The sequence below is a fragment of the Caretta caretta genome, chromosome 1 (assembly GCF_965140235.1).
Source record: "Caretta caretta isolate rCarCar2 chromosome 1, rCarCar1.hap1, whole genome shotgun sequence".
NCBI classification, from domain to species: Eukaryota; Metazoa; Chordata; order Testudines; family Cheloniidae; genus Caretta; species Caretta caretta.
In genome coordinates, this window is record NC_134206.1 from 12,129,163 (window position 1) to 12,140,905 (window position 11,743).

The 11,743-nt window shown below is 49.2% G+C and overlaps 1 protein-coding gene across 1 annotated transcript; it reads left to right on the plus strand.

Moving 5' to 3' along the window:
* The first annotated feature begins 1 nt into the window (after nt 1).
* On the plus strand, nt 2-3,045 carry COA4 (cytochrome c oxidase assembly factor 4 homolog). Its single transcript, XM_048839424.2, has 2 exons — nt 2-84; nt 2,504-3,045. The coding sequence occupies exon 2, from the start codon at nt 2,514-2,516 to the stop codon at nt 2,766-2,768; it is 255 nt and encodes an 84-aa protein (XP_048695381.1). The 5' UTR covers nt 2-84; nt 2,504-2,513; the 3' UTR covers nt 2,769-3,045.
* Nucleotides 3,046-11,743: the final 8,698 nt, after the last annotated feature.

Below are 11,743 nucleotides of genomic sequence, written 5' to 3' on the forward strand. Positions count from 1 at the left end.
CCCCCCCCGTCCCTCCCTACCGAATCCTTAAAGGGGCCGCGAGGCGGCGAAGGTGCCTGGTCCCGAGGCTGCTGCTGGGCTCAGGTCAGAGGCGGCTGCTCGCACCCCCCCCCCCCCCGCGCGTGTCCGTGACCCGGCCCGGGGGCTGCTGTGGGGGGCGCCGCTCTGGGCTGGCACAGGGGGCTCGGGCCTGTGCTGGGCGGGGCCGCCCCCGGGGGAGGGGAGCGGTGCCGGGGGGAGCCCTCAGTGCTGGCCGCGGGGGGCTGTGCTGGGGGCCCCTGGGTGCCGGGCCCGCCCCGGGGGTGTGGGGGGGAGCTGTCCTGAGGCCCCCTTGGTGGGGAGGGGGGGGAGCTGTCCTGAGGCCCCCTTGGTGGGGAGGGGGGGGAGCTGTCCTGAGGCCGCCTTGGTGGGGAGGGGGGGAGTTTTAAGCCGGGCTCTCCTGGTTCAGTTTCCACCTCGGCCAGCTGGGCTCTGGCTCCCCAAATCTCCCTCCCCTGGGATTTCAATCAGGCAGCAAATGAATCCTCCCTTTCGGCCCTAAGCTGCTGTGAGATGCCACCGTGCGCTGTTAACCAGTGGCCACGTCTCACCCCAGCCGTGGCCATGTGCGCCTCTGGGGTTCGGTGAGCCTGACTTCAGGACCGGGCAAACTGGTTGAAACTATAGTAAAGAACTAAACTGTCAGACATGCAGGGGAGCATAATTTGTTGGGGAAGAGTCAACATGGTTTTTGTAAAGGGAAATCATGTCTCACCAATCCACTCGAATTCTTTGAGGGGGTCAACAAGCATGCGGACAAAGGGGATCCAGTGGACATAGTGTACTTAGATTTTCAGAAAGCCTGTGCCAATGTTCCTCACCAAGGCTCTTAAGCAAAGTAAGCTGTGATGGGATAAGAGAGAAAGTGCTCTTGTGTGTATAAAAAGATCTTCTACACTTTCCACAGTATGCATCCGATGAAGTGAGCTGTAGCTCACAAAAGCTTATGCTCAAATAAATTGGTTAGTCTCTAAGGTGCCACAAGTACTCCTTTTCTTTTTGTGAATACAGACTAACACAACTGTTACTCTGAAACCTGGTTAAAAGATCGGAAACATAACCTCAGAGTGTAGACCAGCCCAAAGGGTAGGAATAAAGGGTCAGAATGGAGAGAGGTAAATAGTGGTGTCCCCCTGCAGGTCTGTACTGGTCCAGTCCTATTCAACATATTCATAAATGATCTGGGAAAAGGGGTAAACAGTGAAGGGGCAACATTTGCAGATGATACAAAACTACTCAAGATAGTTAGTTCCAGGCAGACTGCGAAGAGCTACAAAAGGATCTCTCAAAACTGGGTGACTGGGCAACAAAAATGGCAGATGAAATTCAAGTGTTGATAAATACAAAGTAATGCACACTGGAAAACATAATCCTAACTATACATATAAAATGATGGGGTCTAAATTATCTTTTACGGTTCAGGAAAGAGGTCTTGGAGTCATTGTGAATAGTTCTCTGAAAACATCCACACAGTGTGCAGTGGCAGTCAAAAAAGCGAACAGAATGTTGGGAATCATTAAGAAAGGGATAGATAAGACAAAATATCATACTGCCTCTATATAAATCCATGGTACGCCCACATCTTGAATACTGCATGCAGATGTGGTTGCCCCATGTCAAAAAGGATATATTGGAATTGAAAAAGGTTCAGAAAAGGGCAACAAAAATAATTAGGGGTATGGAATGGCTTCCATATGAGGAGAGATTAATAAGACTGGGACTTTTCAGCTTGAAAAAGAGATGACTAAGGGGGGGCATATTATTGAAGGTCTATAAAATCATAACTGGTGTGGAGAAAGTAAATAAGGAAGTGTTATTTACTACTTCTCAAAACACAAGAAGTAAGGGGTCACTAAATGAAATTAATAGCCACAGGTTTAAAACAAACAAAAGGAAGTATTTCTTCACACAATTCACAGTCAACCTGTGGAACTCTTTGCCGGAGGATGTTGTGAAGGCCAAGACTCTAAGAGGGTTCGAAAAAGAACTTGATAGTTCATGGAGGATAGGTCCATCAATGGATGCATCCGATGAAGTGAGCTGTAGCTCACGAAAGCTTATGCTCAAATAAATTTGTTAGTCTCTGAGGTGCCACAAGTCCTCCTTTTCTTTTTGCGGATACAGACTAACACGGCTGCTACTCTGAAATCTGTCATTAAATCTTTAATGTTTGTAAAATTCTTTGAGTTCCCTAGAAGATGCTATAGCAGGGCAAAATATTCACAAGGAGTATGGGAAGTCCCGCCAAGGTGGGGGTGGCAGTAGGTAATGCTGGGAACATGGATATGCAGAGTGAAGGCTGGGAGTACAGTATCTCCACTGGCTCTTCTCCCCTCCTACCCTATCATTTCTTGTTTGTGATTCCCCAGCAGCACAAGCCCTGTGACTGAGTTTTTGTGACAGAGTTTTCTAATGACATTTTCCTCCCCCCTCTGCTACTCTCCTCTGATCCGTTACTCCTTAGATCCAACAAGATGTCTGGTCCCAGCCCTCAAGGTCACAACTGGAGCCAGAAGTCCGAAGACGAGGAGGATCCCTTGGATCAAATGATCTTGCGCACTGGCTGTGCCACTTTCCATTATGCAGTGCAGGAGTGCATGGCCGAACACCAGGACTGGAGGCAGTGTCAGCAGCAGGTACAGGCCTTCAAGGACTGCATGAAGGAACATCAGAAGCAACGAACAGAGGAACTGCAGAAGAGGCAAAGGTTAGCCCAGGCCAAGAGCTGACAGAAAAGACTCAAGCTTGAAGCTCAAGGGATCCAAGAGTCCAACTCAGCCAGAGCATGGAGAATTTAACTCCTGAGAAATATCCTGCTGAATCAGAGGGATAAAACCTTTTCTCTCTTGGGACCTGGCACATGCATTAAGGGGACTGATCACAGTAATCAGGATGGGGGTGGCTTTGCTGATTATGTGTCACTGAATATTTTTTTACAGTGGAAATATCAGGTAAAAATTTATTTTAAATTTTCAGGTGAAAAAATAAATGGATTTATTGTTCCTACTTTGGGCAATCCTATCATTCCTGTTCTGTCTCATGTTGTTCTATAGCGCCCATCGCTGTAATACAGGAGCTGAGGATGATTTAACATTGTACCCAGGGCAGCCACTGGTACATTCTCCGTTCAATGCACTCACGCTATGTAAGAAATAAAAAAGGATTATTTGGGTGGCACTGCTTGTATAGGTTTAGTTCAACTAACCCCATGTTGACAGGCTGGGTAATTGCTGGGACATCAAATTTATACCAAATCTTTCAGGCTGACCGGTCCAAAGCATTTCACAAGCTGTATACCTACAGAAAGAAAAGGAGGACTTGTGGCGCCTTAGAGACTAATAAATTTATTTGAGCATGTTAGTCTCTTAGGTGCCACAAGTCCTCCTTTTCTTTTTGCAGATACAGACTAACACGGCTGCTACTCTGAAACCTGTATACCTACAGGACTCCCTTCACCCAGTCACCTCTAGGGTGGAGGATCAGCAAACGGACACACCCGGTGCTGCACACCCTTGCTAAGGCGGAATTTTGCCTAAGGCCTGGTCTATACTAAACAGTTAGGCTGACCCAGCTACGTTGCTCAGGAGTGCGAAAAATCCACACCCTTGAGCAATGTGGTAGAGCTGATCTAACCCCCAGTGTAGACAGTGTTGGTTGATGGAATGTTGGTTGATGGAAGAATTCTTCCATCCACCTCACTACTGCCTCTTGGTGAGGTGGATTGGGAGGGCAGGGGAGGGATAGCTCAGTGGGTTGAGCATTGGCCTGCTCAACCCAGAGTTGTTAGTTCAATCCTTGAGGGGGCCATTTAGGGATCTGGGGCAAAAATTGGGGATTGGTCCTGCTTTGAGCAGGGAGTTGGACTAGATGACCTCCTGAGGTCCCTTCCAAGCCTGATATTCTATGATTAACTACAAGAATGGGAGAACCCCTCCTGTCAGCACTGATAGCTGTGCTGCTATAGGGTTTAAAGTGTATACAAGCCCTGAGCCCATACACAATGTTCTGCTGTTGAAGATCCAATGGTACTTTCTATATCATCTGTGCAGAGCGCACACAGCTTTGGTTTGTAAACTGTCATCTGAAAAAAGAAAAGGAGTACTTGTGGCACCTTAGAGACTAAAAAATTTATTTGAGCATAAGCTTTCGTGAGCTACAGCTCACTTCATCGGATGCAAAACCTTATGCTCAAATAAATTGGTTAGTCTCTAAGGTGCCACAAATACTCCTTTTCTTTTTGCAAATACAGACTAACATGGCTGCTACTCTGAAACCAGTCATCTGAAAGGCTCTGCATAAACAAAGTGAGTTCTATGCATTTTACTGAGGATGAAGGGTAGAATCAAATGCACTGAGGTTTGAATCTGCTATTCCAAGGAGTTTGTGTACTGTGTACTACAAACATTAATTACATTTGAAGAACATGATTCAGGTTGCAAAGTCAAGCACTCAAAACGTTAGGAGACACCAGAATTAAGGTTGTCTGTGAAATCTTAATTCAGCCCCCTTGTGCATTGAATAACAGGGTGGCCTGTGCCTTGAAGGGCCTGGGGCCTGCCAACTCTGTTTCCTATTTCAGACCCAGTTGAGAAGGGGTCAGGTATCTTCTATAAAGGGCTGAGAGGGGTGAGCGAAAGGGAAACTCAGCAACTCTAGAGCCTGCAGAATGGAAGCTGGAAGGGCCTGATGACAGCAGTGGGGTCAGTGGGGAGCCGTGTGCATGCACTGGGGGGCAGGTGGAACAGAGACTAAGGCTTTAGAAAGCTCCTCTGGCTAGAAGGGGAGAGGATGGGGGGGCTGCTAGGATCAGGCACTAAACTCCTACAGCAGACTGGCCGGCCTTTGTGGACAGTGGGAAAGGAGGAAATTGAAGGGAGCAGCTGTCCCTAACCACACTCCTGCTGGAAGAGGCTGGCCAAGAGGGTTTAAATGCCTCACCCCTTTCCAGCCCAGTTGGGCTATAGGGGAGAGCTCTCCCGCTCCAGAGGAGGAATGGGGCTGGGGCATTGGGCACCTTCTCAGCCCCCTACACGAGGGGGAACTCAGGCTTCCTAATCCTCCTCTGGAGGCTCCATCCCTCACAAGGCCCAAACAGTCATGGCCAGTGAGAAGTGTGTGCACATCCGTGGTGGGAGAGCTGAAAATAAATGTCCCCTAAGATGCCTTTGCTGACGGAGAAGGGACAAAGGCACTTGTTCAGAGCGGGGTCCCTGGCAGCCTCCTCCAGGCCAGTCTTCTAATGTCATTGTACAGGGGCACACTTAGTGCTCAGGGCAGTCTGGAGCGAGCCAGGCCCCTGACAGCGCTGCAGACCCATCTGCTCTCTCTGTCAGCAGGTGCAATAGGAACAGCAGCAGCAGAAGTCTCCCCACCGGCCCCGCAACGTTCCTGCGGTGAGCCTCAGTTCAGAGTGGCCAGGGGCCTCACTCGGGCAGAGTCTGAACCGCTGATCTGGCCCCCTTTGTACCTTGAGGTGCAAACCCTGAGGCTGCAGTGTCACTGGCTGACCTACTCTTGCACCAGCGCTGCCCACTACTGTGCACTGACAGATTCAAAAGCTCCATGTCTGGGCCTGGTTTGTACTGACAATGGCGGTTGCTGTGGGGCAGGAATTGGCTTGGAGCCCTGTGGGCGGTGGGCAGCGACAGACCCTGGGAGAGGCCTGGCAGACCCAGCCACACTGGAGCTGTTGGGGGAAGTATATGCTGCAGCAGGAAGAGCCCTTACAAGGCTGCAGCGTGCCCCCTCCCACAGCCCAAGGAGGGATTCAGCCAGGAGTGCCCCATGCATTCAGCACAGTCAGCAGGGGGTGGAGGAACCATGGTGTCACTTACTTTATGTGCCCCGTTCTAGGTAACAACAGGGGAGGACTCCATGGTTATTAAACTAAATGGCTGTTTGTTACAGCAACTATTTACCAAGCTATTCCAGCCATGCGCACACAGACTGACTTCCTACAGCCTCCTAGGGTGGCCGCTCATGCATCCCCAGACTACTGGACATTGCAGTGCTCCTGGGAATGGTATGGGCCTGCAGGCATGGGCTGCCCCGCCCGGACCTGCATGACCCCACTCCTGCTGACGTGACCTGCGCTGCCCAGAGGACATCAATTTGAAAAGCAGTGAGGTCACGCCAGCGAGGGTGGAGTCTGGAGTGGCGCACTCTTCAACATGGCGTCCCCCATCCAATGCCAGACAAAATCACATCTATGACAGGGGGCACACCTTAGAAAAGCAGAACTGTCCCAGCTTAAAACTGGACGAATGGCCTGCCTAGTGCCTCCTCCAAACACCTCCGTCCTGCAACATGTGCTCTTCCTGCCACACTCCATGATGTCTGCTCCATCTTCCCAGTATTGCCAACTTCAAGAGATCACAAATCATGAGTCAGACCCCCCAAAATCATGAGATTGGCCCAAAAATCATGACTTTCTTTTTTAAAAAAAGATTAGATTGTGTTTTTTAGGTCCATCTCTTGATGTTTGAACTCTCCTTGCCAGTCCCCAGGGTGTGTGGATGTGACAATAGAGTTGCCCACTCTTCCACAGGTACTGTCTAAGGTGATTTCTGGCCCCTGCTGCAGGAGCTCTCACCCCCACATCTGCCCATCTCCTGCCCAGCGATTAATCCTATCCCCCAATCCCCCACCAGTTCTCTCCCCACCCCACTCCCCTCAGTTCAGCCCCCTACCCCATTGACCTCCGCCGGCCAGTTCACCCTCCCATCACTCACCCCATCAGCCCCCACCCTACTCACTTCAGCCTCCCTGTAGCCCTCCCAGCCTCACCTCTGTTCCTCTTAAGGTTCTTCACCCTCCCCAAGCCGGGGGGGCGGGGGGGGGCGTGCTCAGCAGTAGGCATCCATTTCCCAGGCTGAAGCCCTGGGGCAGATGACAGGATTTCTAAGTAAAATTAAGCCACACTTTTAGAATTCTCAAATGTCTGGGTTTTTTGTTTTTCCTTTTCTTTTCAGTTTATTCAACTGCTCATTTGAGGGTGGGCCCTCCCACTTCTCTCTCAGATGAAGTTTCTCTTCCCTGCTGGGTTGTAGCCACACGGTCTCTTTCCCCCACACTGGTTAGCTGGAGAGCCTTCTTTCTAATACGCAAATGAATTTTCATTGTCTTTCAAGTTTCAGAGTGCTACTTTGGAATTACCTGCCTGGTGGAGAAACCACATTCCTTTGTTTAGGGTGGGGTAATTCCTGTCTGACTGGAAACACATTTGTGCCAGGGCTGGAAAAAAATTTAAAAATCCTGACATTTGAGAGTTGAATCGCAAGATCATGAGCGAGGCTTCATTTTCCTCACAAATCGTGTCTTTCGTGATCTATTTGTGAGTTGGCATGTCTGTCTTTCCTTTAAATAAACCAGAGGTTTGGGCCAGAGGCCACTAGCACACAGAGCCTGTGCAGGAACAGGGCCTTTTCCACCAGCCCACTGCAGGCTCATAAATATGCTGGTCTTCGAACCCAGGTCCCATTGCCTCATTGTGTTCCTGCTAGGTGTATTGCTGCCTTCTTTCTGCTGGGTGGCTTCCTGGTGGTCTTCTGTATTGATGATACACCCCATAGCTTCTGACTCCCCTGCATCCAGCCGACTAATCAGCATACAGGGCCCCAGTTACAAAGGTGTGAAAAAGCAGGCTAATGAGGACAGAAGGCAGAAAGTTGGGGCCCAGATATAAACAATTATTCCATTCCCCTCCCCCATCTTTGTATAGCTCCCCCTGGTGGGGCACAGCATGGTAGCTATATGGGTGCTCTGTATAAAGCACTACTTCTTGGCCCACCTTCATTCATCCCTGAGCGCGTCACCTCCATGCTAAATCTACTGCTACGTGCCTGAACTGATTAAACCAGGGCTCGGATTTTAAAACTGAGGGGACTGACTCTCTTTATAAAGTAAGTGCTGGAGAATGGGGGTAATTTGCAACGAGACAAGATGTTTCCAGCCCCAGGTTGGCTCCAACACAGCAGAATGGTGGGGCCCAGTTGTAGACTGGTGAAAAACCAGGGTATAATCAGGAATGATGCACGATAGTCTAGCCCCAACACACACAACAGGTTATGGCACAGTTCTAAACCGTTCTGGGTGAAATCTTTGCCCTGCTAAGCCAATATGGGTTTTGCTGTTACTTTCAATGGAGCCAGAATTTCACCCTATTACTCCACTAACCCCTAAAATGCTATTGTGTGGATCCACAGGTAGGGCTTAGACTTGAAAGACATGGATGCAGGTAAGCAAACAGCACCTCTTTCCCAACCCCTCCTCACAAGAGCCATCCCTGAGAGGGTCAACTCTATCCTCTCTACTTAATCTACATCTAACATAGTGTTCGGATCCTTTCCCCCATGAAAGCAGAACTCAGATTTTAGAACTGGGACATTGGCTTTTCTCCTAATAGAACTAAAAGTGGGGTAAATTAAGCAGCAGGTGGGATGGTTCCAACTCAGAGTCAGCTCAAACTCAAAAACAAATGCTCACCTGGTAGAATATGGGGACTCAAGTCACGGAGCTGGAAAAACCAAGATAATGAGGAATAAAAAAGGACAGTCAGTGCCACTGTCAGTTCAATCCAAAATGTGTGTCAAATCACACAAGCCAAATGCTCTGCTGTTGGACCAATGCCCTCTGTATTCCTCAGGCCCAAACTAGGAACAAATCCAGCATCTGGAACTTAACAGAAATGCATTTTCCAGGCGGTGCTATCTACCTCCCTTTACTGATGTGGTTGGGGGGGAGGGAGGGAGAGAATTGGTTAAACAGAACAACAGATGAATGGAGTCTCTTGTTCTTCATCCCCTCTGCAAATACATGCATACTGGAGATACAGGGTTTCTCATAGGCCAAGGAAGAAAACATCTGTGGGAGCCCCCTGTTAAGGTACTGGCAGCTTGTCACAGCTCCTCAGTATTCCTGGGTGAGTGCAGAGCTGTGAGACTCCAACCTCCTGTCATAGCTTTTGTGTAATGCAGGCGTCAGGGCTTTTTGGACACAACTAGCTCGTTGGCTGCTGTATTACTTTAGTAAGTGAGGGCAGCAAGAGAGCGATCTGCCTGGTGCGAGGCCCGGGCAAATGCACAAAAACAAATCCCCCACTTTTCTAGTGGGTTTTAAGTCCAGATGTTCAAAAACAGGTGCCTAAATAAGGACTGAGGAACCTATATACCACGGCCTGATTTTTCAGAGAGTACGTCTCCACTGCAGCTGGAAGCGGGTTGGAGCTAGCGAGCTAAAAATAGCAGCGTGCATGCTGCGGCTCCAGCAACGGCTGGGGTAGCTGCCTGAGTCCAGGGCCGCTGGACCCCCGGGGTCTGAGCTCAGGTGGCTACCCTGCGCCTCCGTCTGTGCTGCCCGGCCACACTGCTATTTTTAGCCTGCTTGCTTGGGCGGCGGCAGCAGGAGCCCGCCTAGCCAGGCTGGGACACCGCTGCAGTGTGGACACTCTTAACCTGCCCAGCGCCCCAGCCGCTTCCGCGGCAGTTAATTGGCGCTACTGGCTGCTCAGCCCGTTTTAAAATCTGGCCACATATCAAGGGGTCTAAATAAGAGCACAGGAGCCGGACTCCAGGCATCTGATTTTGAAAATCTCAGCCTAAAAACCTGCAGATAAATCAGAAAAACAACTTGGATTTAACAAGAGCTTAACAGAACAGCACAGCAAGGGACAACGTTCTGAACTATTCCACCAGACTCACTCCCTCGTCCCCCAAACTCCTCAGCAGGCTGTCAGGAGACAACACATGCAGCCAACGAAACAGCAAGAAGCATTCTATCTGAATCAACTCTCATTGGCCGACTGTGCACTGAGGAGATTGGGAAAGCTACTTTTTCCACAGTCAACCTTTCTGTCGCTACTACACCCCATTTACAATTCAAGTCAAAAGGACAACCAGCAGGGACCTTAAAACCGGTCTTGGCAACAACTGCCATGTGAGAAAGCCCAGTTATATTTCTTATTGCTGGTTAAGAGGAGTATCAATATTTACCTCCAAGATCAACAGAGACCTGATTCTCCTCTCTTTTAACCAGTGTAAATATGGAGTAACTCCACTGTAGTAAGAGATTTACATTCTGCTAACCACTGAAACAGGAAGTCAGTGGGCCAAATTCTTTTGTCACTTACCTAGTCTGTAAGACATGTGCAGCCCCTGTGTAAAATGTTATGTGGTAAACCCAGGACAAACAGCTACAAAAAAGGGAGGGGTAGTAATTAGACCCAGGAAATTAAAAGGCCCCTCCCCCTCCACTGAGGATATAACAAGGGGGAAATAAGGTTCAGCTGGAAAAGGGGTTGCTAGGGAGCTAATTAGGTTCAGTTGGCTCCAACCCCTGGAGACCTTTTTAAACCCTCCCTGGCTGGAAGGAGAGGGGGAGGAGAGAAGCTGCCAGTAAGCTAAGGGCAGCAAGACACCGAACCCTTCAAGGAAGGGAGGCTACACTCCCCTGCCCCAGAGGGAAGGGAAAGAAAACAAACACAAGGGACTAATCAGGGAAAGGAATAACTGGACCTTGCCTAAGCTAGTGACTCCAAGGCAAAAAGGACTGAGTGGGCTGAGGAGAACAAGGTACTTTGCCACAGTTACCAATCAGAATTCTCCACTCTCACCCCTAGTTTTACACTGACTTTGCACAAGTGAAAGTGACTACAAAGCTCCAAGGCAGTGGAGAACCAGGTCCCAGCTATGTATTGTTACGTAGGTTCTGAATGTTTTTGGAAACTACAAAAAAAAAAAATCATATATGCCTGTTGTCAAGGGCAGATCCAGGGGAAAATTATTCTTCACCAGAGATGAAGAATAAGAGTCAGATACAAGCCCAGTCGAGTAATTTTCCTGTGTAATCTGATTGGTTGACAGTGGTCTAACAGTCACTGTTATTGGCCTTTGACGAGGTCATTTTCTGTTGCTGACTCATCTCGTGATTATTCAGCCACTTGTGAATCAGGATCTCTCGTTTGTGATTAGTACTTTCCACCCCTCACAGGGATGTGGAGGCTCCATCCAGGTTGGCAAAATGCTTTGAGAACCTCCCATGAAAGGGGCTATACAAGTGCAAGGAATTATTATAGCCTTCGCTGTAGGAAATTAACTAGACAACTGCGTTAAAACCAGTAGCATTTGGGGGTATATTCTGGATCAAATGTTACCGATAGTGTTTCTGGAACAGGATTAAATTGAGCATCACATCTGAAGTTTGGATGGGATTTTTCCCTACCGCCTGACAGTGACATTCACCTTTATCTGGCTCATTGAGAATAAACAGACACCTCCTCCACAGTGAGGGCAGCTGGTAACAGCCGAGGTCCATCACTGCCTCCCATCTTAGCTCTGTCTATCTTCCCTCGATCTGGGCCTGACTCAGCTCCCGCAGCAGTGTATGGAAAGAATCCTCATCACTGCCTCCCATCTTAGCTCTGTCTATCTTCCCTCGATCTGGGCCTGACTCAGCTCCCGCAGCAGTGTATGGAAAGAATCCTATTTCCCCCAGTAAGAACTAGAGCAGGACCTTTGGGCACAAGCCTGCAATTCTAGACCGCGGTGGGAATTTTGACTGAGAAAAGACTGCAGATTGGGCCCTCTATTTCTAAACCAATGTGTAGAAAAGGCACCCAAGGCAGAACAAACAAGAATGAGGGTGAAGGAATCAGACATGCGATCCAGCCTTTTCATCACCACATGGCTGCAAATCTCTCTACAAAAAA